Source organism: Opisthorchis viverrini (genome assembly GCF_000715545.1).
Source record: "Opisthorchis viverrini unplaced genomic scaffold opera_v5_464, whole genome shotgun sequence".
In the NCBI taxonomy this organism is placed as follows: domain Eukaryota; kingdom Metazoa; phylum Platyhelminthes; class Trematoda; order Opisthorchiida; family Opisthorchiidae; genus Opisthorchis; species Opisthorchis viverrini.
Window position 1 is genome coordinate 156137 of NW_008752127.1, and position 19876 is coordinate 176012.

Genomic DNA, 19876 nt, shown 5'->3' on the forward strand with positions numbered 1-19876 from the left:
GCGTAGCGTCAATCACATTCGCTACTAGTGGCAGAACCAGCTAAATGCACTAGACTAGTCATGATTGTTCAGAACCCTTTATTAATTCTTGGTGCACGATCGTGGACGGATAAGAATCTTAAGCTTTCGGTAATCATAAATCGATTAGCATGACTGAAAAGGAAGGTAATTACGCTTCGCTAGTCACTTCCAGTGATTGGACTGCAAGCAAACACGCCACACAAACAGATACAAATTTTGTCTAGGCTGATACACATGAACAGGGTATGTTTTGTCTGAGGTATTACGATCTCAGCTCCGAGCATTAATCAAGAAATACAATATATAGAAAATAATGTGGTGTATTCTGTTCCAAAGGTACCGATTCAGATGAAAGAGAGAGAGAGGGAGGCATCATGCAGGGAACGTCCGATCCTCTACCGGCCGCTCGGCTACCGCCTGTAGGAAGACACGACGAACAGAGAGGTTTTCCGATACGTTTGTCGTGTGTTTGTACACATATTCACATCGCACGGTGCGAAATCCCGCCTCACCAAATAGGGCTTCTAACTCGGACTTTTCGAAAAAGTAAGACAAAGTTCCATCTTGTCTGGCATAGGAAGGACGTTCACGTGAGAGTCGAGTGCCGCGACCGAACCTTAACTGGGCATGGTCATGGATTCCGTAGTCGCGGAATAACAGGCGCCCTCCGGGTTTCAGCACACTGATGAAGGGAAATAAATGGAGCCAGATTGGTTACACATCTGAATTCGGCATAGGAGGCGACAATGATGGCAAGAAAATGGTGAAGATGGTGTCGAAAACAGACTCAAAGCATTCTAATTAAGGTGACTGACTGATAGTAGTGAATATCACCGATAGCAAAATATTCCTCACACCGGCGAAGGAAGCTGTGCAGCAAGTACCATGGACCAAGGTTGTATTAACTCTTCAAATGATCTAAGCGAGATCACGATGATCGGTCACAAACCACACTGGATACACGACTACTGCCGAATAAAACACGAGGAAGCTCGACGGGGTGATGGGTTTGTTTGTCAGAGTTACACACACGAGATAACGAAGTTAAGGTATCAAACAGATCCGAGAGGAGAAAGGACGGACTCAAGTTCATATAGCCAGAAAACAGTGGACATCCTCAGCTTGCAGTTTCTAGGTTTTTGAGCCATATAGCAATATGGAGCGCACGAACAGCACTTGAAGTTGACCACTGACGCCTGCACCATAGATGATGCAATTTGACACAAGCTGCTCTGGTTTTTCCGACCCGGATAGAAATATTGTCTTTAGCTATACCACCGAGGGTGATGACTAGCTGGGTAGAGAAATTTCACTAGTACCTAAATCGTCATCATCGACAGCATGACATCGGTGTTGAACACTGGTGTTTTGCTGCCTTACAACCATGCTTTATTTTACAGCTTTATTGTGAAGAAAACAATAAAGGTGTATGGGGAAGGGATTTAGTGCTAGCTTACTACAATCATCCCTCCAGACACTGATTCAGGCGATCTGGACAGAAACTGACAACAAAGAAGCAATTGACAATGATTAGCAGACATACCTTGCAGCGGCTCGCAGTTCCTATCCCGGAAGGCGAGCAGCACCGATAGCACTCAATCCCCTCGCTATCTTTTTCATACACCTGTACCAGGTCGAGGATTGACCACCTCTCTGAATTGGACAGTAATAAAACTCTACGGCAAAGGATGGTTCGACGTGTGCAATACATGGCCTAACCAACGCAGCTTCTAGTGCTGGACAAACTCTTCAACGAAAATCCCCGTTGCACAACCAAAAACTTGCCTTCTAATTGTCTCGTTGCGGACTCTCTGATACAAACCTACACAAACTATGGTCCTGAGAAAACGATTATCGAACACCTGAAGATCTCTCAGTTTCGCTGCTCGGAAAGGTCAAGTTTCACATCCATACAACAAAGGCTGTAGATTGATACACATATTCCTTGAGATTCAGGGATATACCGCTTTGACGCCATAGACGTCTAAAATTAGCGAGCCTCAAACCAGAGCCTTTCAGATTCGTGCAGTGACCTCACCTTTCCCACAACAATCAAAACTAGTACAACTTCCAACGTATGTGAAACACTCCACAACTTCGAGTGCCTTTCCCCGGATTGCAGGTGGCGTGCTTAGTGATTGCATGTCCACGAGCATGATCTTACAATTTGTGGGTGCAAAGCGCACAAAAAGGCTGAGGTGACTTCGGTCAATTCACCCAAAAACACCTGCGCCTCTTCCTCTTCGAAGACGAGAATGATGTCGTCTGCATACTCCAGACAGTTAAGGTTTACGCCACAAGCTATTTGAAAAGCGGAATTTTGAAGAACTTCAAGCGTTTGTCTCGCTATTTATTCGATCACAAAGCTGAAAAAGAATGGAGAGAGTGGGCGTCCCTGACGGACACCGCTTTGTGTACGAAAGCTTTCGGAGAGCTCTCCGTAAACTCTCACACGTCCGGGGGCCTGAGAATACAAAGGACGTACTATGTTCATAAACTTATGGGGCATTCCTTGGTGGGAAAGTGTGCCAAGAACAACAGACCATTCAACCGAGTTGAATGCGCGTTGGAAATCCAGGAATACTAAAATTATGGGTCTTTTGTACGTATGGCGTTGTTGTTCTGCTACCCCTACCAGGCCAGAATCCTGCTTGCTGCCCTCGAGTCAGTGTTTCACGAGCCACCATATGGCGAGGAAACACAACGATGTCTTAATGACCGGGGTCAAGCTGACCCCCCGGTGGTTATCACACTCACTACGAGCCCCTTGTTTGAAAATGAACACTATCACCGACTCTTCCCAGTTGTCTGGGACATCTCTTTTCCCAAATGCAGACAGTCAGACAAGCGCTGACTGAGGATTTCACTCACGTCTTTGTACAATGCGGGTGGGAGGTCCCCCTGACCAGCGTTGGTTTACTATAGAGATTAGTTGAGCTAGCTCACTGTTGAGCTATGATATTTCTACGAAGATGGTGGATGGACATGCCTCGCGCTCGTAATACGGTATTATCGCAACACGTTGTGAGCTCAGAAGAAACGCCAGTCTTGGATTATAACTCTCCGTCGGTGGCGGATAGCCAGGCGACCCCGACTGGGTTCACGGTTGAACTGCACTTGGCGGCAACGCGATGATTCGGTGACCAGAAACGATTAATGGTCAGCAAACAACTGGAGGAGTCACTTCCTTGTGCGCTTAGCAACAACTCCGATACGATTTTAAAGAGCACAGGTGACTGACTTGGGCGTTCATATTGCTTGACGAATGAGAAATGAATGACAAGCTGAAGATGCTCTCTCACATAATGACAAAACGTCTGCAAGTCTGTTGCAATTTCGGCGATCAGGTCGACTGCCACCTGAGCAACAGTAAAAAGAGAGTTGAGTTCGTCCTGGACACTTTATGATGCAATATCACGCTTGAGTATTGTATGCGCGTTTCGGAGAAAGTGCATCAACTTTAATGGAATATAAGGTCTGAACATTGCATTGCTTGTTTACCTGTTTGACACAGAGTACGGATGCTGACAGCTTCTAAGTAGAAAGGGTCTCGTGGATTTAACAGTGTTATTTTGTTTATTGTTGATGGGCCGTGGGATGGACGACGCATATAGGTTAGATACTGACAATCAAATGATCCAGAGACGTTCACTTGCGCGGTAGCAAGGGACCGATGGATCCGTGCGGGAAAATGATACCGCCTGGTTATCCAGGCCGAAAAAGGTGAGTCTGAGGTAGTCCACTCTGAAAGTTCGACCCAAAAGTCTGACCAGCAAATAGAAAGAGGAAGGTTGTGTTCGAAGAATCTATCCCTGTTCCCTGGTTCACGTTTGGCCAGTGAGGTGGTGGGTAGTAGGGTTTCCCTAGAGGACCCTGCTCGGGCAGGGGGCGCAGAGGATATGGCATGTCTCACTCCGGAAGCGCAAAACAAATCGTGGACTGTCAGACAGTCTTCAGTAATCTCGTAAGTAGTTTCCTTTATGGAAATATACTGCGATATCTCGATTATCGTACCACCTGAAAAATGAGGCGGCCTGATGTAGCACATTCAGTTGAAGAACACCCTAAACGGGGGACTCAGGTTGGTCTCGCGTAAAAACCAAATTGATATGTAAATGAGTGAACTGTCTAATTTCGTGCAATTTGGGTTCCGGTGGTGTTTAAGGTTGACCGAAATTCTGGGGCTGTGTCCACCTGATGAGTCCCAAGAAAAGCGAAACCAGTCGTGGAATGTCGACGAATTTTGAGAAACCCCATTACTAGTTTCCTTTCTGAAGAGATGTATGTGGTGTTCGAACATTTCCTGCCCACTTACTAACGTCGATCAGTCATCATCATCACCATTGCCAACGTGCCTTCATTTGAAACAATAGCATATATATGTGATTTCCTATTCCACCCGCTAAATGTAAAGAGCTGCTGTTGCATGACCCAAATGCTCATAGGCCGGGCTCACAGCGAAAAAGGAAAATGGCGGCTACGGAAGGTTCCGCTCCGTTCTTCAAGGGGTACATTATTCAATTCGGTTGCCCAACGAACTCAGGACCAAAAAAAACAAGTTAATGCGATGGAAGAACAGAAATATACCTGCATTACAAATCGATTGTGGTTACGGATGGACGGAGAGCATAGAGGGTTCAATTAACGGAAGATCAGTAACTCACCCTAATTAGTTGTACAAGCGAGTTAATTAACACATACGGCTAATTTACTGATAGTTAACCGCAGCAAGCAAGAAAAATAGATGCACACGTTCTTACTTGTGCCACGTTATAGTATGCCTTCAGTAAGGGGGTGTCAATGGTGAGGGTGAGTCTGTTCTAGTAAAGAAAACGATGAAAAAGAGGATGATTCAAGAGTCAGTGTCTCTGATGATATAAATCGCTGTCGAGTGACTCAAGAACGATTGACGAAGGAACTCAGAGGTAACGGTGGTGACAGCTCGGCGCTCCTCACCAAAGGAAAGCTAAATTGTGTATTCTGTCCCACAAGACACGCCTGAGATTCAGCAGACTCTATTCAACTGTTTCGTGCCTCCTGTCAACATCCTTCACTTTCAAACAGATGAAGAGATGCAAGATCGACATCCTTTCCCTCATCTTCTTAAAGACAATGCGCTCACAACTGACCTCGATGACCAGGTAGATTATCAACGAATAATCCGGCACAATGGCGTTCCAAAGAAATACTGATTACCATCGTTTATCCGCCACCTTTTAGTAGCGAAACAGTAACAATATTGTGCAGAGTTTGGACAGCTCACGTGTGGGGTCGAGAGGGAGAGAAAAGGCAGTGGAACACAAACTTTGAGCCAAACGGAGTAATCAAAACGGAGGCTATTTCTCACTACGTAGATGCAGAAATAAAGGAAAACCAACCTTCTTATGTTCTTCAAGCATGTGACCATATCATCTGGATTTAGAGCAGAAAGGACGAAGATCAAAGTGACCAGGTCAAGTGATGAGACCGTATGATTAGCTGAGGTTTGGTGTTGATACAGCTGTTCCTTCAAGGCTCCGTCCTTACTGATGTCACACACAAAAGCGGTACAGTCCAAGCAAGAACGAGAAGCGCGGTCTTTGAACATTTGCACGGCGCGTTGGGAGATATCACAGGCGTACACACTGGATGCTTAAAAAGGGAACGAAAATCGGGAGCCATACAAAATCACTGGCATAGCTGGGACGTGCACAGGCAAGGGAAGACATTGTTGCACTTTTATACAGAGACCAAGCAGGATTCTCATACGTCACTGGATGTGAAGACGAAACTGTAGTCCGACAACCATTTACCAAAAGAATATCGGTGATTAGTACTGCAGAACTATTTGTGCTCAGAGCAAATTAGATTTAGGACTACCGTTCCTGACACTCACAGAGGTACAGTGGTCACTGATCACTTCATTGTTCTCGAAACAATGAAAACAAAACGCTGTTGATCGGCTTCGAAAAGCTGACCTCCCGGTCAGAAGCCCGCGACTTAATCCCTTAAGCCATCTTGAGCTGCTTTTCATTAGTTTGACACAGTTAGAGCCTGATTCCGTCTATCGCCAATCACGCCATACGTGTATCATTTGGGGGATATCTCCCGCTGAAATCCGGTAAGCACCAACGTCGGACACATGGGGAATTATTAGGGTCCACTACTCCAAGCCCATAGGTTGGATGGCCAGTTTTCTGTTCAAACAACAACAGGGCAACAACAAGCAATGAACAGATTAAACCACCACGTGGCTCGCGACAACGAGCTCTGCTTTTTTGAACGTCATAGAAAAAGTAAGGAATGGATACAAATGAGACACAAGGTATACTGACCAGTCGTCAAACGATTCAGACAACGGGAGGGCTGATTGGAATCGGATGATGAACAAGAACCGTTGGCAGATGAGACTAAATCCTCTAGCAGGGGGAGCAGAAAATTCCCAACCCCGCAACCGACTTCCAGAATGGACAAAGGAGTTGCGGATTCTGAGCGTTCATGATTCTGTTCAAGATCCGCACGCAGCAAGAGTAACTCCGTGAATTCGCGCGTGGTCCAGTGACGATCCTGCAGGAGCGAAATATTAGAAGGATAAAAAACCAAAAAAAGCAATCAATTAAAGGTTAAATCCACTAGAAACAGACTGGGGAGAGGGGTGAAGAGCGTAATGGGAACTGGATGGTATACCAGTCAACCGCCAAGGAAGCATAATCGTACCCAACTATCGTCCTGTCATCAGCTTTGCTAACCTAATGAAGGGCCAAATAACAAACAAAAATAAACATAGTTCGAAGAAATTGAGGGCCCCGCCTCTGATGGGACAATTTACGTGAGCGATACAAATAATCAGAAATAATGAAAATTCGAGAGGATAGCGAACGAGTGCCTCATTTCCTAACCAGAGTATCACCAGTCCACTCTTACTTTTTATTCGCACACACTCTATCTATCTATCTATCTATCAAAAACCAACAGACAGCATGACCTACACGAATACTTTTCGGACAAGCCCGATAGGTCCCAAAGCCCAAGATTTACGATTGTTCGAGCGAACTAATGGTGTCAGGACAGAGACGATGCATGCGAGGTTACCTCACTGCTGAACGGGCTACTTTTGTGCTAGCATTTTGTTACTTATGAGTAGTTAAATTATTCTGCGCAAAATGATACGCTTAGCCCTCAGTGGAAAGAGATCGCTCCGGAAAATGACTGTCAGAGGTCCACATCAGCAGAATCAGTTTCAGCTAGCACCATCTCAAAGGCTGAGGACATCTCCACAAGGTCAAACTGTGACAGTGGTTCCCAAAACTCAGGGTCGCAGAGATAGTCTTAAAGGTGGCCCGAGTCCCTGTTTATTCTAAATCATTTTTACAAAGACAAACAGGTACACAAAGCGTCGTAAAAATTCCACCAACTGGGTTTTGTGACTGGTTCGCATTTGAAAGAATATATCGGCACAATTGCATGAAACACCTAGGTCAGTAAGCGAAATTTTGAGGTAAATAAAACGTAGAACTCTCAAAATTTGCTGGAAGGAGATGGAATGAATCATTTCCATAAGTAATAAAATGACGTTCATCGCACCTTCATGTGCAATAGAAACAAGCAACCGTTACATTGCATAAAGCCAAGAAAAAAAGTAATAAGTACATAAGACAGTTCAAACCAGCTCCAGATGGTGCGGCAAGATCGTATAATACATCACTGAATTCACTGTATCCGAAAGGAAGTGGCGGTTATAGTGACAAAATATAAAACGATAGTCCAAATGATAACATAAAACGAACATTCGAAAGGTAAGTAGGCACAAGCAATTTCTAGCGAGTCGGTGGATTGTCAGGGAAGTTGAACCAGATCCACGAAACTTCTCATACATGGGGATATAGTGGGTGCGTTGACATGTCATGTTCATTCTCACCATCATCATAGGCAGCCATAAACTACCACTAATTGCCGGTGTTCAATTGTCATACAGGGTAACCTTTAGGACGGTAGGCCTGTCAGGTTCTAATTTGGTATCAGCAGCAGCAGAGACAGCGAAATCAGTGTGACTCTGATGGTCCACTGCTGTACAAGCATAGAGTTTATTCAATTATATTTAAAGTCTTCAGGTAAAAAAGAGAAGAGTGGACGACTGGAGTATTCACTGTTACCCTATTACAAGCGTTCTGAGGTGCCTACAACTCTAAACGCTCGATTGGACCATCTGGGAATAAACTGACAGCAAGAACGCTCTTGACATCGATTAGCCGCCATTTCTTGCAACGTTTCCAACCGAGGGTGAGGGGGGCGAGAGACCTCATCTTGGAAGGTGGATCGCACAAACACCCAGACTTTCCGTAATCTTTTCCACACTTTTCTGTCAAATAACACGTTTTCCACCTCGCACGCTGCGCCATTCTGAAGGAGCCATGGTGAGCAATACTTGCGTCAGTAAACTGCGGGTGCAGCACCTGACCGAGCCACTGCTTTTGATGGTCCTGGATGCATACGTGTTACACAACAAAATAACTGTTTTTAAATAAAGTCGTTACGAATTCGTCGACGCTATCCGACAACGGTAACGTTGCTGAGACATCCGTATGTGAAAACTTGAAGACAACTTACAATATCTGCCCGCAGAGGTCGCACCTCGCAACCATACAATGACACAGTGCTACTGTAACATGGCTCACAAGAAACCCAGTGATATGCCTTTTCGATGCTACAGAAATTGGCAAACATGGTTCGGAACTTTGAGAATCCAACACTGTTTCCATCAAACACACAACCTTTAGGGTTAATAAGACCACCAAGGTATGTGCACTATGCAGGTGCACACACATGTCGAGAGATGGTATGATGGTTGTCAGTTTATTCAATAGAACTTATGCTTGTCTTCGAAGGGGAGGACGATGTCGTCCACCTACTACAGATCGACCACCATCGATGATTTGTACAACGGGGTTTTGGACCTTTCAGTGTTCGTTTCAGTATTTCACTGAGGACAAATCTAAACGCAAAGGATTGGATATTCTTGCCGGAAACTTTTAGGGAGGCTATCAGAGAAAACCATGCACTTCCAAGGGCCGGGAATTAAGTGAATGCAGGAGGCAGATTATGATAACCTTTTAAGGCATATCTGACTAAGCAAGAGTACGTAGAGGCACTGACCGACCGACAGAATCGCACCCACCCTTGAATTCAAAGAACGTCAAGATTTCTGGTCGTCCGTGCACTTGATGGAGAGTAATGGTACTTCAGTCAAAAACGCCCCCAGTAGCAGCACAATTATCAGAGTAGTAAGCAAACAGTAAAGTTTAACCATTTTGCCACTCAAAATAGAATGATTTAGAAGCGGTAAACTCAGTAGAATTTAGTGGCTTTAATAATAATAATTATTACTGTTACCCATTTATTTGACGAATCTATATGTATACTCCACTATTCCAGAAGCTGGTATCGCAAAGGAGTAGTCTGTGATCAGTGCACATTTGTGGTAGGCATTCCCCGCTGTCCGTGTGTTTCGTGTTCAACCCAAGAAGATAACCCAATTTGGCCTCAGCAGCGCTAAGTCTAACTAAATTAGCGTCCACGTCACCAGGGACCACAACAATGTCTAAGCCTCCAACCCGTTGAAAAAGAGCATCTGGAGCACAATAGGACTGCCTTCGGCATATTCGGTCACACACAAATTGCCACACAAATTGCACACAGACGAACATCAACGGATATTCCATCAAGTGGAGCCATCTGTTCACGACGACTCAACACAATACCCATCCCCGCACACCCAGCTGCAGGAGCCTCCAGGTAACTAGAGATACGGAAGAGATTTAGGGATTCTTGTTTCTGAAGGACGGCGTATATCTATCCAAATAGAACCCAGCGTAGGAGTAAGTCAGATCAGTAATGCTGGTTTTCAGACAAACCAGCTGGTCACACTCCATAGGTTAAGCTGTTTAGGCCACGTGCTTCCTATGTCAGAGGACCACTTGCCTCGCAGGGACCTCTTGGTTCACTGATGTATCGGATGGAGATGACTCAGAGGTAAAAAAAATATGAAAGCTCTTAGCAGTCAACTCAATCGCGTTGGTAACTGTTTCCTACCAGGATGGGGACCCCTGCATGATCAGTGGCACTGACAGATATGGCCATGTCCCGCAGCACCAAAGATATCGCCTTCACTACGGAGCCATTTCAGGCTTAACCATGCCAGAAAAACATAACCAACCAGCATCAATGAACTGGCTGCGCCATCGACTCGCACGAGTAGCTTCTATTCCCTTAGTCTTTCTATCATGTGCGGATGTAGCTATAACAACTGGAATCGACGTACTTCGGTATAGTTTGAAGCTAAAAAAACTAAAGTGACCGATTTGCTCACCTGGACTAAAGCTGACTTTTTACGGTACTTGTCCCACCTTGGTAACCAGGCAAGCTCACACATGCCTGTATTGTGAAGTGCTGTATTAGGTAGCAAGGGAACAGATACTACCTAACAGTTAGTGGTGGCATTGCCACATACATTATGTGACATAATATTTACGTTCATGACTAGCTGCTCCCAACCGTTTGTGCCACATGTACTAACAGCGACTTATGCTCTGATACATGATTGTTTAGCTGTTGGCATACCAGCTGGCGTTTGATTATTGTCCAACACTCCCGTTTTCCGGTGATCGAAACTGTAACAGTTGGAACCAGCGTGTCTATGGTACATGGATTCTAGCTGATGAACTGGTTGATTGATTAAGAGGACAACAGGGGTGGTAATTACTAGTAAGGATTACAGTAACATACATGAGGTGATGTTTGAACACTAAAAGCACGTATCTTTACCCGTAAAATTTTCAGTGACAACGAGCCTAAGAAGAATCATAGGTAAAAGTAAACCAGTTGACTGTGTGAAATGAGAAGAAGCAAAGTATGGTACTGATGAATATTCCCTCGCCATAATCCCAGCCCTACATGCAATCGGTTGTGATGTCGACTTTTTGGTTCACCAACCTATGACCATCTCTTATCGAGGGATCTGCTTTCCTCAATCCGCTAAGGCTTTTATTGGACTGGGATTTCCTAAGGTCGCAGTCAGTGACTTGTGTTTGCTTGCCATTGTGGGCTCTCTGTGTACTTATGACACTTTTATGCGTGGCACATGGCATTTTTTACCATTTAATCTCACAACAGACCCAGTATGACGGACACTTTGTGCCTGATGTGCGGGTCTTGACGGTGCTAGCGCCTACCGCGCCTTGAAGAGTATTCAGCATTGTTTGTCCTTTCTTCGGTTGTTGATCTTTGACGCCTGTTTCCATATCAAAATTTTTACAAACTTTGGGATTCATTTCATCAAACTGGAACTGTTCTTGGCATGATTTCGAATGAGACGTTTCTCTCTTTTCTACCATATTCTCCTGTTACTCTTTCGCATTCATCGCTTGCATTCACTTTTTATGTTTGTGACCATGCTCTTCAAAAATACATGAAAATGATGGAAAGGTGCAGTAATCACACTGTGTACCGCAGTACAGATAAGCCTGGACATTACCTTGAAAAAACGAGTACCGTTTCTGTTATAGAAGCGATCCCAATTTTTTCCAGCCTCACGTATCAGCTTATTCCGGTTAAATTGATCAATTAGGGAGTCCACTTGTTTGGAGAGTAAAGATTCGAGTTGATGTTGGTCTGGTTCAGTGGGCGTCGATTCCGGAGACAGAGGAGCTTCTGGCTTCGCGTCTAAAAGCAAAGGTGAGATGATTGGAAACGTATGCTTGAATATCGGTCCTTAAAAACTGCAATGCGCATGTACAACGACATGTAGATAAAGTCGACACAACCTGGTGCACAAGACTAGGTGCCATGTATTCCTTCGAAATGCAGAACTTCATTGTGAAACGTGATGCCACTAAGCGATTGCAGTTTGCACATGAAGCGCAATGTTAAGGTCTTCTGCACGCAGTCGCCTCTGTTAATTCACAATATACAGGAACGATCTAATTTGCACCGGCTCTTAAGGCAGACAAGACGAATACAAAAGTTGAACGTAAAAAGAACAGCTGCAGATACTTCTGACCTCTGTACAAAAGTCCCGCAACCTATTGTTCACTGCACATCACATAAGACCACTTACAGCCAAATACAAACAACTGTGGGTGTATACTGGGCACACTCAAATCTTTATTGGATACATGCAGATAAGAAAGACCACGAGATCCCTATTGACAATTGACTCTGAATGGCTCCCACAGGGCCTGATGGTATGTCGTACGCATTATATAAGTGAGTGGTAAAGCGGTACGCGAAGAATATCAGACATTTTCTGATCTTTGACAACCGATGTCTCAGAACTTTAGCCGGGTTCAGCTGAAACCAACGGATTTGCAATGACAGGTTTTGGTTGAGGTAGATAGTGCTTCACTCAAATACAGCTAGGCAATGTGTCACGAATGCCGTTGCCACCTGTCGATACCAGCGCTGATTCCCATGCCTAATCCGGAGTGGCGGAAGCATAGAGTGGATAATATTTGATGTCACAGGAAAGAATGGAGGATATTACGAAATATTTTGGTGCTGCTGGTGCTCCTTGTCTTCCAGAAAGGGTTCTACGTGACGTTCTCTGTATTTGGCTGGAGACACTAATGATATGACCTTACTGTCAGTGGTGGTCATGCTGCAAGTTTCTATCCAGGTTGTCTGACTGAATGTTGGAGGCGTAGGCACTTCGGATGTTTGTTTCCGGATAACCCTAGGTTCCTCTTTCCTCTGTATTCAAATAAATTGACTAGGCTGTACAGCAGTGAATGAATAATGACCTCATCTGATGTTACCTTTCACGAGGTTGATGTGAACAGAAGTGGCGTGATTCCAAGTCAAGCGTAAATAAATAAATAAATAAATTAAATAAATAAATAAATAAATAATAAATAATGAAATAAATAATAAAACAAAATAAAATAAGAATCTGCATTCACATCATTCTTGCTTGAACGATTCTTCTTCTTAGTGTAATTATTCTGGCAACCCAGTACCGAACAGAGAAAGAGTGGATTCCTGTTTCTCTCTTAGAGCTGTTCAGCGTTTCATATTATTGGCCGTATGGGATTCGAACCCCGGGCGATGATGTGCGAGTGGAGTGGTAGCACTACCCCACCAATGCACACTGGATGCACTTGAGTAACCACGTCAGAACAGGAGAACTTGATTAGGAAAAGATCCGCCCATTAGTGTTTAGGGAACAGACGTAAAATACAGGACGTGATTTAGGACCGGCGCAATGAGAAAAGAGTGCTACGGACAGGTTAGGCTGTCATGTGCGAAATCAAAGCATAAGAGGAATGGTGGAAATTGAAGTGAAAGCTTCCTACGTTTTATTCGGGTGTAACCAAGCTGCTTATTAGGTGAGTTCTTTACACAAGAGGCTTTTGTGCTCACGTGAGAACAAAACTCACCTTTAGCTGACAGATCCTGTACGGTAGAAGGTTCTAAGCCCTGGGCTTGTTCCTCGTCTGAAACGGAACTACAGGTGTGAAGCTTGAAGCTTAGTAACAAACTCTGAATATGTCTCCATGTCTCGATCTAACTCCGCGTAGATATCTGAGTAACTTTCTGCAAGCAAATAAGCAAAAAGCGATTAGATGAAGTGGTACATACGGGGAGTGGTCAACCCACGATCTGGCTTTGGTTTGTCCATAAACTGTGCCTGTGCCTCAAGCAGTTCTTTTGATGTGGAACAATGAGAATAGGCGTCCAACAACTGCTGATTGAGGGTAATGAAGCTGTGGCCCCATGAGAATTTGTCCAGTAGTTGGATCGCTTGAGCCGGCCGGTTGAGTATATATAGGCCGGCAGCAAGTGCCTCGGCACACGATAGTTGAAAAGGCTGTCCATATTTGACTGGGTTGGCAGCCACTAGGTAAGGCAGCAAACGTCCATGTCTATACTTCAACTGTCAAATACAGTTGGAGAATAACGAAATCGGTAAATTAGAAGGGGATGAACCTCGAAATAAGCAGTCACAGTTAGCTCAAGTTATGAAATTCGTCATGAAATCAAAGAGTGAAGTTTGGCGCTACGGTGGTTTTCAAGTCACTTTTTTATGCGGCGCAGCCAAAACTACGTGAGTTGATCATCACCAAAGATAGTAACGCTGATGACAATTACGATTCCACCACAACAGTGCACTTTTAGGTAATGATTCACCACATCACATCTAAACACCAATCTAGGAAGCCGGAGGACTATTTTCAACACATTCTCCAACCCAGTAAGATACTCTGTGGATGATAAACGAACACCCTCCAGCGTAGTCCAGCGGGATGGCGAAGTATAGAAGCTGGAACACCATGAAAAGTTCCGGCTTCCTTGCAAACCAGAGATATTCTACCCGGGACTCGACCAACCATTTGGCATATCAGCTGATTTGATGATTGAGCTAACTTACTACGTACAACTAACAACGGGTCCTGTAGTTGTATGGGTCAAAAAGTGAAAAAAAGCTAAGTATTACTTCTGTGTCGCGTACTTCATCTTTGTTGGATGTGCTGTGGTCGCACACAGTGAGATCAACATGGTCTGAAAATATTCCAAACTTATAGACAGTTAACTGATCCCAAAACCCTTCTCAAGGAAGAGCTGCAACGAGTTCCAAGGCATAAAACAGAGAAATACTATTAAGGGATAAAGCATCTATACTCCAATAATGACCCACCTTTTTGAACGCCGTGGTTTCCAGTTGAGCCCAGGAACAATCTACAACAGCCAGTCCGCAAGCGTACATTATATCACGGTCAGTGGAAGGAGATAATACACAAGTGGCTGTAGGTGTTAGAACGACTCCACCGAATCCTTCGTTCAGACGCAACAGATGTGTAATTCCCATCCGTACAAGCTTACGGCCTGAACAACGCCTTGGATCACACTGTTCAAAATCCCACAAGGCTGTGGAAACCAGCTGCTCAGATGATTCAGATTCCGAGCTTGAATCAATTTTATCACCATCTTAACGGGAAACGATTTTGATCGAATGAATATAAACGAACCACCTGAGTGGGAGTCTGAGTCCATGATGTCACGCTGAAGAGGTATAGTTGCATGCAGCCGAGCCTGCAGATTACGTCGACTTCGTTTAGGCCTCATCAAGTGACCATTTGGAACTAAAAAGCAAGCCAAAAAGAATGAATAAAGAAGCTTTATAAGGGGGCAGACAACAATCTCTTTAACTGGAATCAACCAATTTCGTGCTACAGTGGGTGAAAGATCGTTATTCTTCTGAGTTTTGTAAAGCTATTTCCCCGGCGTCAACAAACCCGGCGTACAAATAACTGGATACTGTACAACCAAGTGAATCTTAAAAGGCTGCACAGTATATCACAGCTGAAGACAGTCCATTGGTAGTTTGGTCAATGTTTAGTCCCACGTGGTTATGTTTAGCGGCTCATCATCATCATGTTTAGCGGCTAAAATGGCTATGTAATCAGATTCAATTGACCGTACAGGCCTGTGGCCACAAGCCGCGGGACCATCGTGCCATGATAAGACAACCGTCTGTGGCCTAATCAAGGTCCAGAATATGCGACCACCCTCGTTACATTTACGCCGTTATTCAGCCATCCATTTAAAATACAGTAGATCCGGGAAATATTATTCACACATCGAGTACCACGCTGTGGAATATCAAAATTAAAGATTCAATCTCGACCTGTCTTAACTTTGAGATTAGATACCCGATCTAAATGCGAATACAAGGAAGAATTCCGCTGAAATTACTGATAATTCATGTAGAAACAAACTAGGGCGAAGAAATTTTGAGTATAGCCAGTGTAGTCCTGGGACGGTTCCATACGACGGCAGTGATCGTTAGCTCGTGAAAATTGCCCTTCACTCAGGAAACGGTGAACATTACCTGGGAAACTCGGAAATTTTCCTATTAGGGTCCATCAAAGACAAGCAACAGCGGAAACAGATGACACCGAATGTGAGACTATACTTTTCTCATGCTCAGCGACTATAAACGGATTTGAATGTATAGCTACCGTTTTTATCAGGGACAGCAACAAAGAGTGTGCTGACATTTGATTCCTAATTCGCTAGTTACATTGGGCTCCATCGTTTGTCGGAGATGGTGTTGTTTTCCGTGCCCAATCAAGAGTGTTCCAAGCACACAGACGGCCAACCCTTGGAATGGTGCAAGGGTATAAAAGAAATTACTGAAAGTCTGGGTGCCATCGGTGTAAATTGTCTTTCAGGATATGGTCCAATCAGTCAATTTACCAGCTATAAACCATGTACCATAGGCACACTGGTTTTAGCTGCTACAGTTTCGACCACCGAAAAACGGGAGTGTAAGGCATACAGCCAAGCCTGGGAGGCGATCACATGTCCAGTTTGTTCAGAACCTGAGGAGCTACGCATTGGAGGCGATAGCTTTGATGCACGATCATGAAAAGAAAAAAGAAAGCGATCGGCTGTAGCACCCTTCCGGTGCCTAGCTGCCATGCCACCCGAAGGAAACACGAGGGCTGGGATATTGTCCGGTTGCCAAAGCCTAGACAGGGGAAGTCGAGAGGCGGAGGTCGGATTCAAACCACGAACCTTCTAACCGCTTGCGCCATCTCGCACGATCATTCACTGACTGCATGACTGGGTCATTTCTACCACTATATTGAACCATTGGTCAGCTGAGTTCCGATGTCCCAATCCAGGAGCCCGTCAGTTGTCAACCCGACTGAATTTACTGGTTCGTCTTTTCATATTTCGTTGCCAGGTCATACACTGTCCACCTTCGGTGGTTTGGGATGGGGGAAAGAGCTCTGTGAAGCAGACAGTCTGCTGACCGGTGCAGTACATGTCCCAACAAGCGCAACCTATGAAGCGTGAGTAACTCACTTATCACAGAAGAGTTCCTTCATCCTTCGATCATCTGGTGTACCTCACCATTGCTAATCCGATCTTCCCACCAGACGTGAACAATACTTCGGAGACACTGATGGTCAAACAGTGACATTTTTCGTATGTGTCCTCTGAGTTTAGGGACAACGTCCCTGATCCATAGAACGGTATGGATCGCATTGCCGCAGTGTAAACTTTGCGCTTGTCAGACAAACTAACGTCACGTCGGCGCAATAGGTGACTTGGGTTGACAGAAGCTGCCCTGGCCTTCCTGATTCGAGAAGTAATCTCATCTCCAGCCAGTCCACCGGCGCTTAATCAACTGTTTAGCTAAACAAATTTATATACCACGTCTATTGACCCGCCTACAAGTATGTTTGGATTTGATCCCAGTCAGTCTTGTAGCAGCACTTTACACTGAAGCTGTGAAGCGCACGCCAAACTGTCCGACAGGGTTACTTGGGTTGTTCAAAATGGTTTGCACTTGGGAAGGATCTGAACCAAGGAGAGCAATATGATCTGCATACTCAGTGCCAGTGAGCGAATGTCCCGGGAGCATTGCGACCCCAAGGCCACATTGGCAGGCAGAGAAATTTCAAACAGCATATCAATAACAAAGTTGGGGAGGAAAGGTGAGAGAGGGCAGCCTTGTGTTACACCACTGGATGTTGTGAACTCAGGCGAAAGCTTGCCCGATTCTCGTACGTGCTAACAGGAGCTCGCATACAGTGTCCTCGAAGGGACACAATTGATCGCCAGATACTGTCAAAGTTTCTGGCGATCGACAGTCAAAGGCAGCTTTCAAATCACGAAAAATGACCAACGTCTGAAGGATTAACGCTGTTCAAGAATCAGTCCCAACCAGAGCGAGACCCGGATTGATTCTCACGAATCTATCTCTCGATAATGCATCAACCTGCGCAAAACGATGCCAGAGAGCGAATAAGATGCGACGGATACCAGGCTGATTCCACAATAGTTTTTGCATGACGTTCTTGCTCCCTTTGTGAAAACTGGGATGATGGTCGAGGAGCTCCATTTGGCTGGAATTCTTTTTTCGTCCTAAACCTTCTGAGCTATGGTCGTCGGACTTTTCACCAGGACCTTACCCTTTTTTGAAGAGCGCGGTGGGCGGGAGTCAGACAAGCCGGGCCAGGTGCCTTGTTGGGCTTTCGGTTGCTGATGGCGGGTTGGTGTCAATGTTCCATTCGGATCCGCTTGGTTCTTCAGCTGCTGAGTTGAAGGAGACCAGATAAACTGTTCTTAGAAGTGCTCAGTCCACCGCTCAAGATAGTGTTTGAGAGTGTGCATTGCCACACCATCTTTTTCGTATATTGTTTCACTGGCACTTGTTTTCTACTGACCGGTTGATCGAATCAGTTGAAACAGAGCGCGGTTGTTTTCTGCAGCCTAAGCTTCCTAGATTAGATGATAGATGCGTTCAGCTCTAGCACCCTTCCGGTGCCTACCTGCCACGCCACCCGAAGGAAGCATGAAGGCTGGGATACTGCAGGGTTGCCCAAGCCCAGACAGGGGAAGTCGAGAGGCGGAGGTCGGATTCGAACCACGGACCTTCCGGTCAGTAAATTCGCGCTCTAACCACTTGGGCCATCGTATTCAATAATTGTACTAATCGTCCAGCTTTGGTCCCCTTTCGATGCCTGGCTGCGACGGCACCCGGAGGCAAAAAGAGCCGATATGTTGCCAGGCTGCCCAAACATAGACAGGAGTAGCCAAGACGCCAGGGTTAGATACGAAGCACAGAACGCTACGGACGGTACGTCCGCGCCTCAACCACGGGATTATATCGAGCTCCAAACCCACGCTTAAAGGCTGTATTTTTAATGAGCAGAACGGGCCGAAAAATCCGAAGACTGAAATTCGTATAGGGGTGCTGATGATGGAAACTCAGCAGCTGTATGCCGCAAAAGTTGGTTTCCAAGCTTACGATACACCTCACTTACAAATAAACAGTATCAGCCAGAAACAGCACAAAATCGGTACCGCTTAACCGCCCTGAAATACAACGAATATATCGACAAGCGACAGAGAAAATATAAGACACCAAGAACCCTCATCAAACTGAGTCCTTGGATACCATTTTTGTCGTTAAATAATTAAAACTGGCACGAACACTAGATGAGAACACGGGTGTTTCATCGTTTCAGCCATTTTGAATACGGATAATAATCGTTCAGTTGTAACTGCCCTACAGTGTCTGGCTGGTATGCCACCCGAAGGAAGCACGGCGGTTGAGATTAAGCCAGGTTGCCCAAGACTAGTCAGGAGCGATCGAAATGCAGATGGGTTGGAACGACGAATGATCCTCCCACCAAGTCATCTTGATCTCGCCAGTTCGAATACAGCCCTATAATGAAAAGAAAGGAGAACTGGTCACGAATGGGGTCTGGGGCTAATCTAATGCCTAACCCCCAAACACTAAGTCAAAATCTGGATAGAAATTAACAGCATGAACGCTACTATTATCGGTTAGCCGCCAGTGTTCAGTGCCTTCAGCCAAATACACTTCGATAACGGCAATGCCTCAGCTTTGATCTCGGCGTGATGTTCCCAAGGCAGCGTTTTAGGCAGATGAATAAACAAGGGGTAACCTACATGCATGAGACGCGCAAAAAACAGGCCAAAATCCAATATACAGCGCGCCCTATTCTGAGTGCATATAGTGGAAACATCCTGGAGCTTCGAAAGCCTCCTAACGCGGCTCTGGTTACCGTCGTCCGGCAGATACTGAAACACGAATGTCCCTCGGCCTACATCTTCGACCGACGGTACGTTCGAAATCGGTTTCGTTTTTCCCTCGTGCGAATTCGTGAAATTTTTTTTCGTTGTTCAATCTATTCACAGAGTACACACGAGTAATTGTTGAATTTTATTACTCTAACAAAACATTTGAGTGATAACCCTTTATATTTTGCGCACACCTATTTTACATCTAGTCCGAAACATGACGTCAATCCATACCGATCGCCCTCCGCAGCCATTGGTA

The 19876-nt window shown here is 45.1% G+C and overlaps 1 protein-coding gene across 1 annotated transcript in view; it reads right to left on the bottom strand.

Moving 5' to 3' along the window:
* Positions 1-344: 344 nt before the first annotated feature.
* The window catches only part of T265_11260 (hypothetical protein), a gene marked incomplete at both ends in the record, with an annotated part of 24136 nt that continues 4604 nt past the window's right edge, over positions 345-19876 (bottom strand). The window contains 7 exons of the mRNA XM_009177867.1: positions 345-703; positions 5400-5652; positions 6312-6567; positions 11531-11718; positions 13431-13487; positions 13633-13927; positions 14690-15134. Coding sequence (XP_009176131.1) covers positions 394-703; positions 5400-5652; positions 6312-6567; positions 11531-11718; positions 13431-13487; positions 13633-13927; positions 14690-14860 — 1530 coding nt within the window. The remainder of the gene's footprint in view (positions 704-5399; positions 5653-6311; positions 6568-11530; positions 11719-13430; positions 13488-13632; positions 13928-14689; positions 15135-19876) is intronic.